The 18,248-nt window shown below is 41.6% G+C and overlaps 3 protein-coding genes across 6 annotated transcripts; 2 read left to right on the top strand and 1 right to left on the bottom strand.

Annotated features, from left to right (window-relative positions):
- The first annotated feature begins 700 nt into the window (after positions 1-700).
- Positions 701-4,942, top strand: glrx2 (glutaredoxin 2). Of its 4 annotated transcripts, none has more exons than XM_062396179.1 (4): positions 701-722; positions 2,975-3,041; positions 3,633-3,809; positions 4,070-4,942. In XM_062396179.1, exons 2-4 carry the CDS (start codon positions 2,976-2,978, stop codon positions 4,220-4,222), a joined length of 396 nt encoding a protein of 131 aa, XP_062252163.1. In that variant the 5' UTR covers positions 701-722; position 2,975; the 3' UTR covers positions 4,223-4,942. The 4 variants fall into 4 exon arrangements, with proteins under 4 accessions (XP_062252163.1, XP_062252162.1, XP_062252160.1 ...); XM_062396178.1 differs by having other exon boundaries at positions 701-825; XM_062396176.1 differs by lacking the exon at positions 701-722 and adding an exon at positions 729-922.
- A 244-nt stretch (positions 4,943-5,186) lies between these two features.
- uchl5 (ubiquitin carboxyl-terminal hydrolase L5) lies at positions 5,187-11,793 on the top strand. The gene is made up of 11 exons (XM_062396028.1): positions 5,187-5,398; positions 6,010-6,073; positions 6,151-6,256; positions 6,886-7,011; positions 7,654-7,715; positions 8,304-8,434; positions 8,674-8,737; positions 9,103-9,205; positions 10,279-10,392; positions 10,522-10,620; positions 11,407-11,793. Exons 1-11 carry the CDS (start codon positions 5,323-5,325, stop codon positions 11,449-11,451), a joined length of 990 nt encoding a protein of 329 aa, XP_062252012.1. The 5' UTR covers positions 5,187-5,322; the 3' UTR covers positions 11,452-11,793.
- A 3,188-nt stretch (positions 11,794-14,981) lies between these two features.
- Positions 14,982-16,955, bottom strand: LOC133960218 (regulator of G-protein signaling 2-like). The gene is made up of 5 exons (XM_062394676.1): positions 16,863-16,955; positions 16,652-16,741; positions 16,209-16,270; positions 15,891-16,057; positions 14,982-15,792 (listed from the first exon to the last, which is right to left on the bottom strand). Exons 1-5 carry the CDS (start codon positions 16,940-16,942, stop codon positions 15,595-15,597), a joined length of 597 nt encoding a protein of 198 aa, XP_062250660.1. The 5' UTR covers positions 16,943-16,955; the 3' UTR covers positions 14,982-15,594.
- Between the last annotated feature and the right edge of the window lie 1,293 nt (positions 16,956-18,248).

Raw genomic sequence — 18,248 nt, 5'->3', positions numbered from 1 at the left:
CTATCTAACTATCTATTTATCTATCTATCTGTGTGTGTGTCTCTCTATCTATCTATCTATCTATCTATCTATCTATCTATCTATCTATCTATCTATCTATCTATCTATCTATCTATCTATCTATCTAACTCTCTCTCTCTTTCTGTCTATCTATCTATCTATCTATCTATCTATCTATCTATCTATCTATCTATCTATCTATCTATCTATCTATCTATCGATCTTTCTCTCTCTCTGTCTATCTATCTATCTATCTATCTATCTATCATCTATCAATCTATCTATCTATCTATCTCTCTCTATCTATCTATCTATCTATCTATCTATCTATCTATCTATCTTTCTTTCTCTCTGTCTATCTATCTATCTATCTATCTATCTATCTATCTATCTATCTATCTATCTATCTATCTATCTATCTATCTATCTATCTATCTAACTATCTATCTATCTATCTATCTATCTGTGTGTGTATCTCTCTATCTATCTAGCTATCTATCTATCTATCTATCTGTATATACATCTCGCTCTCGCTCTAGCTCTATATCGAGCTTTCTCGCTCTAGCTCTATCACGTGTCTTTTGTTTACATGTGACGTCACAATGAACGAACACGCTAGGGCTCGCGCGCCTGGAATACCTCCGAGGGTCACGTGTGTTGTACTCAGGACGACGTTACGTGCTTGCGTCAGACGCTGCTTCTCTTCCGTTTGGTGACGTCAGGTAGGGCTTTTGGCTTTGAGCGTTAGCCACAACCTACTGCTAACAACAAAGGCTGGCGCGTGAGTGCAGAGCTTCCTGTCCCGTCGCCGCATGTTCCACCCAGGTCAACAGCTCGATTACTTTCTGGCCGTGTGTCACTTTGTCTCCATGTGGTCTCGGGCCGGAAGCCTCCCGAGGCTGGCGTGGACCGGCTGCCGAAGGTCATACCCGCTAGCTACACTACAAACATAGCTAGCTAGGAAACAAGCCATCTAGAGATCTTTAGAACAAAGTTTAAGAGAAGTTAAACGTTGTTCACGTCAGTGCATGATGCGACTGCTCTAGGATCAGTGTTGGGCTCACAAATGTTTACTCGTGTTTCCGATTTCACATATTTACCTAGCGTAACTTAAAGTTTAATTCTCTTTCCATCGTATTTTATGTGAACTAACGCATTGTTTTCTTCAGCTTCAAAATTCAATAGGTTATTAAGAGGAGTTTGGAGTAAATATGATGCATCACTGAGCTGTTATTTCATCAAAATGTTAATATTAGACTCTGCAGTCTCTGATCACTGTCATCGTTCATTAAGACATAACGGTCACGTTCCAACTACTGCGAAGAAAGTACAAATATTATGATTGTTGTTGAAACCAGTTCTGTGAGGTGTATGACAGTGAAGCCGAATTAACTCTAAAGTGATTTGGTTTCTTTTAACACCTGCAGTGGCGTGATAGGAAGGATGTTATTTTTAAACTGGGGCGGTTTTCCTGATTTTAATGTATTTTACACGAGCTTTGGTCAGACGCTCAAACACGAGAGAAGTTAGTTTTAAGTTGGATGTTCAGGGTTTCACTTTTAGGGACCAGCGTTAAATTATTGTTTCAGCAGAAAATGGCTTTCATGTCATGTGACTCCAAATAGCAACAAAGTTTCTTGAAGTTAAAAAATGACTAATCTTCTGAGACTTTTATGATCAAGATTAATATTTTAGTTCGAGATAGTTTTACTAAACAATACGAGATTGTCAAACAATTTCATGTGCTCCTATGTAAGCCACAGGTCGCTTTGCTATCGACTGCTTTTTTAGAAATACCTGTTTATTTAGAATGTTAAGGATAAGTGCTTCACAACCCACAATCCGAGTCACTCATTGATTTCTCTCTCTAACATGCCACATTTTTCAGAGATTAGGAAAAAAGAGTTCAAAGGTGAATTTTACAGCAACAAGGTTAAAGGTCCAGTATGTAAGATTTAGGTGAAAGGGATCTATTGGCAGAAATGAATATAAAATAATCTGTGTGTTTCATCTTAATTGTAGTAATGATCTTTACTCAAGAATCCTCCCTTCACATTTTAAATGTAAATCAGGAGCGGGTCATTCCGATGGAGGCCGCCATGTTTTTTTACAGTAGCCCAAACTGGACATACTAAACCGCTTTTGAGTTTTTATGACGACTGAAGCAACAACAGGTTCTCTTTTTTATGTTTGGAAGAGGAGGGTGAGGTGAAGGGTATTCAGCTGCAGCATGAGCCTTTCACCACTAGATGTCGCTAAATTCTACACACTAAACTAAACTACACACCGCAAGGAGTGCGTTTGAAGTTGTTGAAAAAGGATCCGCTCTTTTAACCTCCCCCAAGACAAACCGGACATTTGATTTGTGGATATTAGTCCATCCCCTATTTATATGAATATTTATCAAATTGTATTTTTAATACCTTCCATGTCATGTGACCAACTGACTCCAAACAAATGCTGAACTGTATTGTAAATACGGTCCCTAGTAAATACTCCATGAACTGGAGGGAACAAATACATCCAACCTTAAACTAGCTTCACCAAGGTGTCAAATCTCAATCTCAAATCCCAATTACCAGTGACAGTGAGGAGCATGATTACCCCTAATCCTGGATTACCAGCAAATAAATCTCACTACAGTCGCAGACCAGGCATCATACGGAGTAAAAAAAACGCTGCTTACAACGTAGTATTCATTATACCAGAACTATGGACATGAGTATTTTCAGACCAGTAGTTATCCTCCAGTTAGATATTATTTCAATGGTAGTTATTAGTCTTCAGCTCGTCTCTTCTTTTGAAATCTCTTCACTCATACGGTTATTGCAGTATTTTTCAGTTAATGCTTGTTGTGTGTAATCTAGCTCAGTGGATTATGTGTATATATGTCTTAATGTAGAGCAATGTAAAAAAAAAAGAGGACCTAATGCTTTAAGCTGTGGACTGCAATGTTGTGATTTGTCTTTTTCAGAATGGGGAATTTTACATCGTCCACGACTGGGAGTCTGTCGAGCACATCCTGCGTACAGTATGTTCAGGTAAGAAGATGCTGGGAGATCTGACAAATTTAGAAACTTGATAAAACCTTGGGGGACAGCCGGCTGTTCAGAGTCTTATTACAGCCTAGTTTTAAATGTCTGTGTCAGATAAACTTGGCATTTAAAAATAAATGTTGACATTTCTGTTATTCGGTTATTCTCTTGTCATTCCATATTTTGATTTCCCACAGTTCACCCCCTCTCCTTGGCGTCTTATTCAGTTGGTATAGCTTGATGGCTCTTGTCAGTTTGTTCCAGTCTATCCATCCTGTTCTCAAGTTTTTCTGCAATTCTGAGTCAAAGATCCTCAATGACGTCAACCCCAAAACTATGAAAAACAAATAAACTGTATATAACACAAAATGATACTGAGTCCAAGAACTTTGTAGTTGATTTATTAATCATAAATTTTCTGTAAAATGAAATTGTAACATCTAGAAAATGTATTTATTTGATTTACCCTGTACCATAGTATACTCACTTACCAAAAGTTAACCACTGAGAGAATTGTTATCGTCTCTTTGCCCATTGTGTGGTTTTTCTGTGATCTGTTCATACTTACTGAAATCTTATTTTTGTCCGCGTTCTCAGGAAGTGGTGTCACAGAACTGTGTCGTGATATTCTCCAAGACCACCTGTCCTTATTGCAAAATGGCCAAGAACGTGTTCAATGAAATCGGTGCCAACTACAAAGTGGTCGAACTGGATGAACACAATGACGGGAGGAGACTGCAAGAGGCCTTAGCTCAGGTGACCGGTGCCAGAACGGTAAGAATCTCGTGTCATGTCAATTTCAAGTAACTTTACAGTCTGCGCTTTCAGCATCTAATAAATAAAGGTTGCCTTGTCATCCACTGGTTTTTATTGGGGCTGCAGCCAAGAATTTGCTTTTTATTTTGACTCAGAACAGCTTCCTGTGAAAAACAACAGAACAAATGACATCTAGTCCAGATTGTTGTTTGTAACAGGCAGTCATCGAACCAGTCATTCAAACTGTGTTTATATCACGACGTGATTTGTGTGCTCAGGTGCCGAGAGTCTTCATCAACGGAAACTGCATCGGCGGGTGCTCCGACACCAAACAGCTCCACCAGCAGGGGAGGCTGGTGCCCCTGATCGAACAGTGTGCTCCCTGCTGCTCCAGCTCCGAGGGCTCCGCCAGCGGACAGTTCGCTAAATGACTAACCGTTCTTATCATATCTCTCAATCCTCTATTTATTCATTGTTTGCTCGATCTGCTGAGACAGGTTTTGCAATGCTTGAGTGCGCCTGTTATGTATTTATCAAAGTGCATTGCATGTTTCATGTTTAAAACACATATGTTTTCATGTAGGGATGTTACAGTACTATTGTTAAAGCTGCCATATTTTAAACACAGCCTGTGAAAAGGAGAACTACTTCAAATCTCTGTTGTATGGTGGTTTATTTTTTTAACCATATTACACTCACGAACAAGCACGACCTCCGGCATCAAGCGTCATCAAGCAGTGAACACACCAAAGTGTTTACTCGAGTTCTGTTTATGGATTTTTGAGGGAATTTGTTCATGTCTCGTCACACTGAAATAACTGCAGATTTGTTTTTTATGTGAGCAACATGTAAAAAAAAAACGTTATATCTAATTGAAAAATGAAATATTGGTTAATTGCATAGACTGAATGGAAAATCATATAGTAGTTTTGTGTTTTTTACTTGCTTGTCGAAAAACAGTTTCCATTTCAGTCCCTGTGTGATTTCATTTCAAATTAGGTAGGTGGTTATTTAGTGTGTCAGGAATCATGATGCTGCTCGGTGTGATGCATATTTAGGTAAATGGGCATGTGTATGATGACAAATTATGTTTTTTAATAAACTGAATGTATTCTGATATTTAATAAATATGAAACTTGTATTTTTCTGAGCGTCTTTGCTGGAGTGATTCATTTACTCACACCTTCTGTGCAGAAGGGCGGGTATCAGTCATATTTCATAAATATAAATACGCAATTCAATACGTTTTAATCTCTACACATTACACACTTTTTAAATACACATTTTTAAGTGTATTTAGAAAAATACGTTTATCGGTGATGTCCGGGAGTAATTTTCTATAAAGAAAACGGCGCGCGCTGTATCACAGAACGAGCGCACCCATGCTGTCCGCGTCGCAGGTCTGACGTCACCCCAGCACCCTAGGTGAAATTAGCCTGACTAACGGGGACCGCCGCTAAGCTAGCACGTTAGCATCTGGTTTTATGCGCGCAGTTGCGTGTATTCTGTTTCGTACTTTACACCGTGAACGATGGCCGGCAGCGCGGGAGAATGGTGCCTGATGGAGAGCGACCCCGGGGTGTTCACCGAGCTCATCAAAGGTTTCGGTGAGTGGCGCGGGGCTAAAAGGGTTAGCCGCTCATTCAATGTAGCATCGCGCGGCTAATGCGACGGGGCTAGCTAGCTAGCTGCTCTACAGCTAACGACAGCATACAAATAGCTAGCGTTGACTTAACGCGTGGTAATGGAGGTCAACAAATCTACGCAGCACAAACGATAGGTAGTCCAGAACACGTGTTGTTAACAGCTGCACTTAACGCTGTTTTCTCATGGAAGCTGCACCTAATGTTTGGGCTAGCTTAGCTTATTTACTCAGGCTAGCTAGCTGGCTAGCATTACTCAGCGTTCAAAACAACGGCGGGTGAAAACCTTGTATTGTATTTATTTATTTATCTTTATTTAATCAGGCAGTCGCATCGAAATCAGGACCTATGGTCCAACTGAGGCCCGAGAACAAGAAACACAATCAGCAACAATTAACACGAGCAGCACAACAACAGAACAACACAGTGAAGATCAATTAATACAAACAATAACATAGTACAGGTGTTATATCTCCATGGAGGACGAAGACCAGACTGTCGCTAACACACAGGTTGTGTTCACCTTCGTGTCCAAAGTGTGACTGACTGTCCGGTGCTTCATTTGTCCCTGTCAGGCTGCAAAGGCTCCCAGGTGGAGGAGATCTGGAGCATGGAGCCGGAGAACTTTGACAACCTGAAGTAAGTTCACGTGTGCACCGTTACAATCCCAGTGATGACAGGACTTAACGTAATGGTATCTGTTCTCTCTTCCCCAGACCGGTTCACGGCCTGATCTTCCTGTTCAAGTGGCAGCCGGGCGAAGAGCCTGCAGGATCCATCGTCCAGGACTCGAGACTCGACCAAATCTTCTTTGCAAAACAGGCAAGAGTAGATAAGATTTGTTCCATTATGGGGAAATCTGCTGTGTTCAGGCAGATTCCCAGAAGATTTATAGTCAATTCAAAACAATGGTGGACGTGAGAGGGAAACAAACTTGGCACCAAGGTCCCATTAAGCAGTAATAGAATTAAAACCAATAAGCAGAAGCAACACATGAATACAAAGAAATGGCAGAAAAAGGGGATCGTAGAAGTTTAAACATCAGTAAAAGTTAATGATTAAGTAAACATACAATCTAAACAAATTTAAATATATGAATAGATTACATATATATATGAAGAGTAACTGTATTACAGACAAGACACTGAAGTTCACTGATAGAAACTGAATAATGTGCAAAGAAGTGTCAAAACCTTTCATATTGTTTTTGTAGTAAACTAAGTGTTGATATGAAACAATAAAAAACACTGTGGATGTTGCCTCTGTTTTACACAAACAAAAATATTTCTTCATATGGACATAAATATTAAAATTTCGATTGTTAGATTTTAAACTTAGTTCACTCTTGCAGATGTGCCAAAAAATAGAGCAGTGGTAGAAATTATTAAAGTGTGCTCTCTGTCTCGAGAGGATCAATAACGTATATAATGTGTGTGTGTGTCTGTTTTCAGGTCATCAACAACGCTTGTGCGACGCAGGCGATTGTCAGCGTTCTGCTCAACTGTTCCCACTCTGACATGTTGCTCGGAGACACACTGACAGAGTTCAGAGAGTTCTCACAGAGTTTCGACGCTGCTGTATGTTCACGGTATTTTTGTCTTGATTCCAAAAACACTGTGGCTTTGTTTTGAATTGTGTGATGTTTTGTTTTCAGGACTTTGCTTGTTTGTTGTTGTTTTCTTATCTTTGAACCTTCCCAGTTTATGTTCAGTGTCGGGAGCATTAAAATGTATATAATAAGGAATACATTATTCATCGCTCTTTCAAAAAAGAAAGTAACTTGTACTGCTTTTCCCCCTCGGAGGAGAAACTCATTACACAACTCTCTACAACATCCCCCCTTTCTATCTATAGCAGACGGTTTTAATCCTCTTTCCTGTAAAACTGTGATCCACTAATATTCTGACTTATGATGCTTGACTTTCTTGGTTTGGAGAAACTAGGTAGGAAAATGTATTCCTACCTAGACATGACATTATAGATGCTAACATCTCACAAGGGACAATGAGTAAAGGCTAAAATAGTTTTATGATATAATTTATACATATATAGGCATAGAAGCACCAAATACAACATATATTTTAATTAGTAACTGTGATTATATTTCAATTAGCATTCAGATGAATGTAGAATCAGATACCGGCTTTCATTCCCCCCCACAGCATGTTTTAAGCCAGGGGGGTACAAAGTTCTAATCATGCATCTCCCGCTCTCCTCAGATGAAAGGTTTGGCTCTCAGCAACTCTGAAGTGATCCGACAAGTTCACAACAGCTTTGCCAGGTAAGCTCCCGTTCATATCACATCCAGCTGGAGACAGGAGGTTTGATTGGCCTCACGTTATTTTTAGTTCCTCGTTCCCACTAGGAGAAACACGATTGGCCCATTTGCCGCTAACCCACCAGTTTACGCTTTGCAAAATATACACGTACGAGACTATTTAATTTATTGGTCATTCCAAATACATATTTTTGAGAAGGCTGATGTTGCTATTAGGAGTATTGTAATACTTACCTGTATGTATTTATGTTTGTGTATATATATATTTAAATGTATTTTGTAGTTAAACTCTGAAGCATATAAAAACAATACATAAAAACAACCTAATATACAGAACTTGAATTAATAAAGATGATTGTGTTTATCTCAAATGTAAATTCACATTTTTTCTAAATTGTAATTTTTTTTAGTTTTCAACTATTTGTCATATCGGCCAATTTATATCCAATTCATCAATCGGGTTCTAGTTGATCAATCAACTTAAGCATCTAAGTTAATTATAGCATTTATAATTGAGGATAATTTACTGTTTGATACGCGAGACCAGATGTTATTCCCACTTCAGTACTTTTGTATTTTCTATGTTTGCAGACAGCAAATGTTTGAATTCGATGCGAAGCCGTCAGCGAAGGACGAAGACGCCTTCCACTTTGTGAGCTACGTCCCTGTGAACGGCCGACTATACGAGTTGGACGGACTTCGAGAGGGACCGATTGACCTGGGTAAGCAGGAGAACAACGGTGTCTGCTGTTTTTTCTTTTATCTGAATTAGGTTTTCAGTTTGATGTTTAAAGTCCCTCTGCGGGAGGCCCCCACTGTGCTGAATACTGGGCTGGTTTGCCACGGTCAATTTCCCCTGAAACCGTCTGTTATTATGATGATGATGAAAAGTGTGTGCCGGAGGTGGTTGTGTATAAACCCACTCCTGAAGTCTCATCTATCCCCGTCGGTGTTTCTCCAGGTGCCTGCACCCAGGACGACTGGATCAGCGCCGTTCGCCCAGTGATTGAGAAAAGAATACAGAAGTAATTATCTTTGTGTGAATAGAAAATGTTTGGATTAACAAAGTGCACAGGGTTCAAGGAACACTGTGTAACGTGTAGTGCGCAACAGCGCCCTCTGCAGCCACATGTCTTGTCCTGAGATGCAACATTTAGAAAACGAATGGAAGGAACGGTGACTGAGATGCACCTGCAGTATCTGCATCCATCCAGTTGTAGAACAAATAAGTTCATACATTTTGATGTAAAGATATAAATATCTTGGGGCTCATATTGAGCCAAAGTTTACATTCAGTCTGTAAATACTTGTATTTCTTCCAGCTCAATACTTCCCTGGTTTTCTCATTGTTTATCCTACTGTTCTCACTGAACTTGGTTTTCCTCCTCAGGTACAGCGAGGGAGAGATCCGATTCAACCTAATGGCCATCGTGTCGGACAGAAAGATGATCTACGAGAGGAAAATCGCGGAGCTCCAGACTCAGCTCACCGAGGTGAGTGGCAGCACAAGAGATGAATCCAGCGCAGAAATGACAAAGAATCATTTATTACGTTTTGCGCTGTCTCCGCGGGAGCCCACATTTGAAATGCACCACTTGTCAGCTTTCAGAAAGCTTGAGATGGTAGCTGTGGTTTGCTTTGAGATAATGGTGAGTTGGGGCTGCGTGCACTCACCTGTCATGCTTCTCACATCACAGCCTTTTCTAGTTTTGATAAAAACATGTGATATGATGCTTTCTTGTCCTGAGATACAACATTTAGAAAACGAATGGAAGGAACGGTGACTGAGATGCACCTTTGTAGGAGCTGCCATGTTTGATGTATTTGTGTGTATGTGCACTTTTGTGCTATATGTTATGTGATGCTGTGGCCTGGAGCCAAAGACAAGTTTAGATTTGGTACAAGCAAGTATATTGTACCTTATCTAACAGTCCTGATGTCCACTATATGACAACTCAACTAGTAGAATACGTGTGGAATAAAGAAGCACAATTTTGATATTCAGGATAATGTGTGACATGTGTATTGTTCAAGAGGGAGATTAAAGATTAACAGCTGATGCCACACCCTCGTCATCACTGGGTGTTGACACAAGGTTCTGCTCCACCTGTAGCACATCACACCTTAGTGATGACCTGATACACGCCTTAAATACACATCCACATTAGTCCTGCAGGTTAACCCTTCAACCACTGGAGGTCAGTAACAACACACTTCTCAGATTGTGTGTTTAAGAGGAATAAATGTGATTAACTCAAGTCTGGGACGTGCATCAGGGTTTCTGCAGGGTCTTCAAAAAGGCATTTATAGGGTTATTAAAAGTTATTCTGTCTTTGGTCACTTCACCATGTCTTCAACTTTGGAAATTCTGGGACTCCAATATTCCTTTACATCTGGGAAGTGTCCATTTGACAAAGTTGATAGTGGGATTATGTGAGTGGTTTGAGTTTAACCAAAATGAGCATCGTGAGAGTGCTGATTATTCCTATTCCCCCCCCCCCCCCCGTTCCCACTAGTCAGGATATGTCCTGTATGTATAGAAACCTGTGTCCCCCTCTGTTTCCAGGACGAGCCGATGGACACAGACCAGAGCAGCACGTTCCTCAGCTCCATCCAGTCCGAGATCGCCAAGTACCAGCTCCTTATTGATGAGGAGAATCAGAAACTTAAAAGATATAAGGTGGGGTTCTCCTCAGCAACCCTCTCCCTATTATTACTTTCTGTATTTCACACTAGAAGTAGAGAGTACAGTTTCCCTCTTAATAAACCAGTACATTATAAACTCATGTATTGTCTTTGTCGTTTCCAGATTGAAAACATTCGACGAAAGCACAACTACCTTCCTTTCATCATGGAGCTTCTGAAGACACTGGCAGAGTACCAGCAGCTAATACCCCTGGTGGAGAAGGTAGATTCACATTCACACGTTTCTTTATTTATTTATTACTGTAGTGTTGCTGCACTGAGTCTCTGGGAAGGTTTAAAGGAAGCACCTTGACATTTTGAAGCGCAGTTTTTTCTCCTCATCTTTATGAAACATACAGAATTTACAATATCTTAGATATTGCCATCCTGTATTTTGTTTTAAAGACATTCAGGGACAATTAATAAAAGACTAAATAAATAACCTTTCCTTCCTGTGAACCTTGAAATTAATTCCAAACTTAATGAAACTGATCTAAGATGTTTAGAAAACCAGAGCTGCAGTGTTTATATTGTCCACTAGAGGTCAGACCTAAGGCACCAAAAACCTAAAACCTGAGGGATTCCTCAAGAGCTCACAGAATTTACAAAAGCTTACATTTCTCAGCCTGTGATGCAGATTGAAACATGACATGAAAACATTTTATACCTTCAACATTTAATGATCATTGATTTTTCCTTAAAGTTCTTGAACAACTAGTCAAATTAATAAAACCAGTGAACTTCCATAGACTTTAAAAAACATCTCTTATCGAAGGAGCCTTAGCCAGCGGTTCAGCAGGATCATTACCTGGGTCTTAATCTTCTTAATCCTTATATTCGTTGCTTTCATCAATTATACTCTACTTAACAAAATTATGACTTAATAGAGAATGCATACCAGTCTTTTCCGGCTCTAGAGGGAGGAGAAGGAGCCTCAGTAATAGATTCTGTATTAATGTAGGATTTCTGTGTAAATACTGATGAAAGTACCTTTTGTGTGTCTCGCCAGGCGAAGGAGAAGCAGAGCGCCAAAAAAGCTCAGGAGGCCAAGTGAGCACGGACACACTTCATCAAGAGAAGCCTCTGGTTACACACACCGACACATCCAGACCCCCCCCCCACAGTCACTCTTTCATCAGTGAGCCACATACTGATACTGTAAATCATGCGTCATATTCATATTAGCGACCGTGGGTGGTCTGCGGCACTTCCTCACTGTGGCGTCCTGTGAACCGCACGGGCACGAGGAACCGAACTGCAGGTGTAGCAGAGAGACTCTCGGCATCAACCCTCTCTCCATGTGTGTCTCATCCGCTCTACTGCATGATAGAAGGAAAGATGTGCTCGAATTATGTCCTGTCTTATTTTCATAATAAAATGTGTAGATGTTTAAGAATGGTTTTTGCTTTTCCATTCGACTTAATTCCAAAATCTATTTTTCTATAATGGATCAAATCCTTTTTTTTTTTTTTATGTCGGTTGATCTTTGCCTCCACCTGCTGGTGCAGTAGAGAACTGAAGACTGTTTATAGAACAAGACAAACAAATCTGATAAGCTTTAATTCAAAATTATAAATCAAATAGTGAAGCTAAATAAACGATTGGACAAGATGAACTCAGAATCTTCTAAAAACTTGACCAACATTTAGATCCGTGTGTGAGACCATGTGACCTGTGGAGGGTCCGCTGACACTCGGCCAAGTCCTTATAAGTGCATCGTTCACAAAGGAAACAAACCTAAGGACTTGTGTAGTTTTTGGAGAGTTTCCCGCAGCAGTGTGTGTGTGTGTGTGTGTGTGCGTTGATTCTTTGGACATGTGAGTCTGACGTGGCCTCAGTGATTTATCCTGTAAATCCACTTCTTGCTTGCTCTGTGTAATGAAGCCGTACTCGTCTGAGTTACGGAGCCACGCCGTCCTGAGGTCTGAGGACTCTGACGTCTCTGCAGGCTCCTCAGCCTCAGTAGAGCGTGGCCCTGGTTCTATTTCTGGCCTCCAGTGTTTACATACACACCTTAAGCACTCGTTGGATCCGAGCCCGGTCGCCTGTTTCCAAGCTGCTTCATGACAACAGATGAAAACACACAGGTTTTACTACCAGTTCATAGTGGGAACAGTGTGTGTGTGTGTTGTCTTTTCTGATGTCCGGGCCACGCCAGTGAGGAAACAAAAAGCTTTGGTGGTGACTGTGCCAGCGTTCACAAATATCTTCACTCCCTGACTACACACATCACCTTGTCTCTTTGTCGCTGTTGTTTCCTTTTGTGTTTGACTGATGTCACACAACTTAGTGAAGAAGGTGCGGTGGTTGGATGGTGGAGCTGATGCAACCAAAAATGATCAAGAAGTAAAAATAGATGAAGTCTGATGTGTAATGGAATGTTTGCTTCGTCGGCCGACGTCAAGGTCAAGGAAAGTTTGTCCAGCGTATCCTCACACACAGGCTCTGATGGATTGTTCCAAACTCGGATGAGGAACAGGCCTTAAAAATAAAATTAGCATCCGAGGATCAACAAACAAAACGTTATCAGCGTTGATTAAACTTCTGATTTATTGCTAACTGGAAAATGTCAGGAAAAGAACTCGCGATGTGAAACTTGAAGGTATTAAATTAAGCTACTTTTCATTTTGATATATTTTTCAAGTCAAAAAATTGGTGGCCAGCAAACGTTTTGTAGATAAAGAAGATTAGTCGGTTGTTTTAAGTAAAATGAGGAGGCGATGAACAGAGAAAACCTTGGCGAGGCAACTCAAAGACAAATCATCTCTCAGTCGATTACCAAGGTCAGTATCTTAGTTCTACTTGGTAGCCAAGTTTCGGATGATTGACATTAAACCCTAAACTCTGCTACATATTTTGAATTTTGCAGAATATTAGACAAAGTGAAAGACGTGATAATGGAGCTATGAAAAGTTACGGTTTCAGCATCTCTACAGTCTATAGATTTCATCCTCTGCAGATCACAAATGCCTCTAACAAAGTTCATGCTAAACCAGCCTCGAGATAAAACTGCTAGCTTATAAACATTGGATTATAAACAATCCAGTTATAATAGAAAGAAACCAGTATGAACACAATCCAGCCAGTGGGCTTCAAACCTTTCACGTTCAGATCCCAGATCAGCTGTAGAGCTGCAGAGCACATGGCTGCTGTGGAGCCGCAGCTTTCCACCGTGACCTCATCATGGCTCGACAGCAGGCTGCAGGTCTGTGGGGGGTGGGGGGGGGGGGGGGGGGGGCGTCAGCTTTTCAGGAACGAGGTGCAGACGTCTGGACACCGTCAGCCTCCACCATGAGTTCAGAGAGCACACACCTCGTAGACGGAGGAGGGGACTCCCCCAGCTGTCAGTCACTCACACCTTCAGGCTGGGGGGGGGCCCCTGTTCCAGTATGAGAACCCAGCTGTGGTGACGTGGAGCCCGTCAGCTGTGCAGAGAGGAATGCCTTGTTCCACAGACGATGAGGAATGTTGTTGTGAAACCTTCAGGACATTGTCTCTGGACAGTTTGTGCTGTTAGTGATTCTGAGATCTTCTTTTAAACCAAACACTCAGAGATCATCGTGTGTCCAAACCACTTCCAGTTCGGGCTCAGTCGGGAAACAAATGGAAAATACATCTTCTTAAAATACGTTGATCCTGCGGGCTGGATGGACTTTCCCCATACTTGACCTTTTGGATGTTATGGGTCAAAGGATGAGCTCAACTAAAATAACTTCTTTCTCAAAGACATCTCCATAAATAAAATAGCTACAGAGACGATATAATGCTTTTAATGTTATGTCTTATAATCCAAATACATTATTTTAAGTTTTCTCTGCAGCCGAGTGTTACAATAAGATTAGAAACACAATCTTCAGCTTATTTAAATTAATAAGTCACTTGTCATGTGGTATCACTGACGTTATAATATTGCATTTTTACAATAAGAAACGCCCCTCTGGTATTTTTCATTTCTGACTATCTGAGGAATACTCACCTATGTTGACACTGTCTTTAAAAAAGAATTCAGGCATTATACTGTCTTATATTTAGTTAAGCTGCTGCAATATTCTATTTATAATATTTTAATTTACATTGGATTAAATAAATAATTGAATGTGAGAAGGTTTGTGCCCACAAATATGCAACGCAGCTGTTTGGTCTCTGATCTGCATCGTGATGAGCAGGCAACGCAAATCAAATACACACCCTGTGTAACACCAGTTAACACAAAGCTACTGTGGTCGCTAACACACATTTAGCTTCCAAAGAGAAATATACTTCCCTCTGGAGTTGGAAGAGACAAAAAACTGTTAAAATTTGACTTAATATTTGATTTAAATTTGACAGGTGGATATGAAACCATGACTGGAAAAGTGTAGATATTGTGTTCTCAACTTTTTTCTCTTTGAGCCGAGTTGAGAACATTAATAATAAATGTGTAATTAATATAAATAATGTTACTTTGATGTAATCAGGAGAATAATTGGCTGAATAAATTGAGATTTGGGTGAAGATTTGTTGAACACATTATTCCAAAGTTTCCCAGTGAACCTCTGTGACATGTTTTCATTCAGTTAGGGAATAAAAGCACCAAAGAATAAATGTCAGCACCGAAGAACAAAGTTTATTTCTCCCTCTGCTCTGAACTTTCAGTATCACAAAATATAACATTACAATATTCACAATAAATACATCATCATTGTCAGAAACATCAGTCACATCAGGCTCAACAAAGTCCTCAGTAAAAAGTTTGCGAATGTTATGTAAAGAAAAATGTGTAAACTGGTGTAGATCCACCGGAAGGACGAGGAGAGGCTGTCCCACAGGACGTCCTGCAGCTTCGACTCCTCCCACTCTGCTAGTGACGGCCTCTTCCTGAACCGCTCCACTGCTCAGAACATCAAACTCTTGACAGCACAGCCAGGAAAGTGCAGGTAATGTCCCAGTGAGGAAAAAATGTAACTTTAATCCCATCCGGTTGAAATGCTGTGTTAGTGCCCGCAGCGTCACAGAGCGTCACAGAGCGTCACAGAGCGTCCCCGCTGAACGCTCCCAGCAGGGCGGACTGGGAATGGCTTTTTGTGCATTTCCCACACTCGCCCTCAATGTTTCTGCTCTGGATTCACGTTCGGGTCTCTTATCCTGCGGCGGTGCCCTCATCAGTGGCCTCATCTCCCGGTCACACTGGTAAACAAATGGCTGCAGGAGCCGGCGGTCAGTTGGACCAGGGCCTCAGGTGCTTGGCCTCGGCCCGGGAACACAGCTCTTTGTAGAGGTCCGAGTGGATGAACCTCGGGTACGAGTTGTTCTCCATCAGGCTGTAGACTTTCTTCTGAGCCGCCAGGAAGGTGGTGACCGTCGGGTCCTCCAGGCTCTCTGTGATGTGGTTCTTCGTGTGGTAATCCAGGTTAATCTGAGCAGGAGAGAAACATCCAGAGTGAGTCCAGGACGTCCATTTTTAAAAAGGAACATTGCAATGAATAAAACGAAAGGCATCGGTTTGCTGTTTACCTCCTTGGGAGCTTCGCTTGTGATGAACTCCTCGTAGATGCTGTTGGCTTTGGACACCAGCTCCTTGTGAGACGTGAGCGTGCGGAACTCTTCACACGCCGTCCAGAACTCGATGTTCTCCTCGCAGAACTCCGACTTCAGGAAGATGCAAAAGATCATTTTGCCGTCTGCGGAGGAAAGAGAGAGAGAGACGTGTTAAAACCCTGGAAACTCGTCCACACGGTGGAAGGTGGAGTCGGCGTTCTATTGATGCCATTAAACCCCGGTGAACTCGGCAGACAGCTGTGACCTTTGAGTGATGAAGGGAGCGACACTTACATTTATGACTGAGTAGTTTGTCGAGTGACTGCGCCCATTGGCTCACGTCATCGGGACTCGGCCTGAGGCGAGAGAGCAGAGGTTGTGTAAGAAACCAGTAACAGAGGAGAATCCACAGATTTGAGATTTTTACAATTCACTCTTTTCAAACTTTAGGATTTGATCTTATGCCCATGCTATAATATCATATTTAGAATTCAGTTTCTTATTTACAGGCATAAAATCGCAAGGTTTGGTTTCATTTATCCATAACACAATTTCTACATATTAAACATGCAACAATACAACAACATTACTATGGATATATAAACACGAAAACAATATAAAATTAAAATAAATCCAAGGTAATAAAGATGTAAACTTATGCAAAATAAACCAAATCAAAGACTATAACCTGTGGTTTAAATCATGCAGAATGCAGAATGAAGAGTTCAGTGTTGTACCTGTATCGTCTGTTTCTCACGAGATGTAAAACCGAGTGGGAAGAGTTTGTCTTCAGGAGAAATCTTATTCTGGTTCCCCAGTTTTTCCTCCTGTGAAAAGAAAATGAAGACAACTTGTTAGTGGTTTGTCTCGGCATGAGTCTCAGTGATGTCCCATCGCAACCAGTAACCCCCCCACCCCCCCCCCCCTTCAATCTCCAGATGGACTTACTTTAACCCCATCCCCTCTGGGAACAGGTCAGCAGGTGTCAGACAGTCTGTGAATGCCATGTTTGCCAGGTTCTCTCTCATGGTTCAATATGCTCCCTCTTGACTTGTCAGGCCACTTTATAGTTTCTCTGAGGGGTGTGAAGGGCCGGGGGGGCGGGGACTGGAATGACAGGTCTGTAACGCGATTGGCTGGGGCCTGTGTAAACAAAACGACTTCTCCCTGGTATGACTCTCAGGCTGTGATTGGCTACGACTGCATAAACATCCCCCCCCCCCCTCACTGTCCCGTAGGCTTCCGCTCCAGGTCGAGATGTGACGTGGGTTTCAGACTCGATGTCCTGACTCCTCCAAAAAGCTCCGTCAGGGACGAGTGGAACTTTTCTCCTTTTTTCTCTTGAGAACATTGTTTTTGCCAAAGTGCAGCTGCTCTGGGACTCGAGTCCAGACACGTTCACCGAGCACCTGCAACATTCACACTTTGACTTTCAGCACCTCGTCTAAACAAACAAGGTGCATCTAAACAAGAAGAATAAAAGGTTGTGTAGTTGTTAAACTGCCCCCGTGTCTCACTTCTGATGCACAACTGATTCATTGTCGCTTTGCAACACTACACTGAGCCCTGCATATTTCATGGGTGAGTCAAACTGGGCGTGAAGCGTTCAGTCAAGACGCAACAGGTCGGAGCAAAGGTGATGAAGAGGCTTTGTTCTATCACCTCAACAGGATGCTGCTTGTTAACTCTGCTCATATTTAGAGAATAAAAACAATCTGACGGAATCCAACCTGCGTGGACGTGAAAGGTTTTAGATATTTGTGTTTTAGTGGAGCAGATTTCAGACACTGCTTCTCTCAGATGAGCGTCTGCAGCGAGCAAATTGACCATTTATAGCGAAAAAGGGTAACTCAGTCGGATTTAGTGGATAAACCCTCGAAGGGTCAGCAAGGAGATGCTGCCCCCCCCCCCCCCCCCTTCAGCAAACACATGCAAGGATAAGAGATGTTATTAAAGTCAACATCACCAGGAGCTGCAGCCCCGTAGGAGGAGGTCCGGGGAAGCTACGGCAGCAGAGTGGTTTTTCAAGTTTTCAGGAATTCAAGGCCGCCGTGAAATCCAGGAAGCTGATGATGGATAAATGAGTCGAGGAAAATGACGCGGCTGATTAAAGCTTATGAGCTTCTATAGCTGATGCAAATAAAAGTCCAGTCTGATCTTGTTTGGTGAAAGTTGAAGATGCACATCTGGAGAATGAGGAGCTCCACTTAGCATAGCTCAGTCGTATTATCACCAAGGCTTTTCGTTTTCGTTCAGCTAAAGATACGGATTAAAGCTGTTTGTAAAATCCACCTGAGTCATGTTTTTGGTTTTGCCTTTTGCCGACAGACCCCC

This window comes from Platichthys flesus, chromosome 9, assembly GCF_949316205.1.
Source record: "Platichthys flesus chromosome 9, fPlaFle2.1, whole genome shotgun sequence".
NCBI classification, from domain to species: domain Eukaryota; kingdom Metazoa; phylum Chordata; class Actinopteri; order Pleuronectiformes; family Pleuronectidae; genus Platichthys; species Platichthys flesus.
Note: the sequence above shows the minus strand (reverse complement) of the source record. Positions and strands in the feature narration are given on the sequence as shown.

Coding starts and splice junctions, on each gene's coding strand:
- LOC133960218 (XM_062394676.1), bottom strand. CDS start 16,942: ATGAGAGAGAACCTGGCAAACATGGCATTCACAGACTGTCTGACACCT. Junction 16,271..16,651: donor GTGAGAAACAGACGATACAG/GTACAACACTGA, acceptor CTCTCGCCTCAG/GCCGAGTCCCGATGACGTGA. Junction 16,058..16,208: donor CAAACTACTCAGTCATAAAT/GTAAGTGTCGCT, acceptor TTTCCTCCGCAG/ACGGCAAAATGATCTTTTGC.
- glrx2 (XM_062396176.1), top strand. CDS start 813: ATGTTCCACCCAGGTCAACAGCTCGATTACTTTCTGGCCGTGTGTCAC. Junction 923..2,974: donor GCGTGGACCGGCTGCCGAAG/GTCATACCCGCT, acceptor TGTCTTTTTCAG/AATGGGGAATTTTACATCGT. Junction 3,810..4,069: donor AGGTGACCGGTGCCAGAACG/GTAAGAATCTCG, acceptor TTGTGTGCTCAG/GTGCCGAGAGTCTTCATCAA.
- uchl5 (XM_062396028.1), top strand. CDS start 5,323: ATGGCCGGCAGCGCGGGAGAATGGTGCCTGATGGAGAGCGACCCCGGG. Junction 6,074..6,150: donor GAGAACTTTGACAACCTGAA/GTAAGTTCACGT, acceptor TCTCTTCCCCAG/ACCGGTTCACGGCCTGATCT. Junction 6,257..6,885: donor AAATCTTCTTTGCAAAACAG/GCAAGAGTAGAT, acceptor GTCTGTTTTCAG/GTCATCAACAACGCTTGTGC.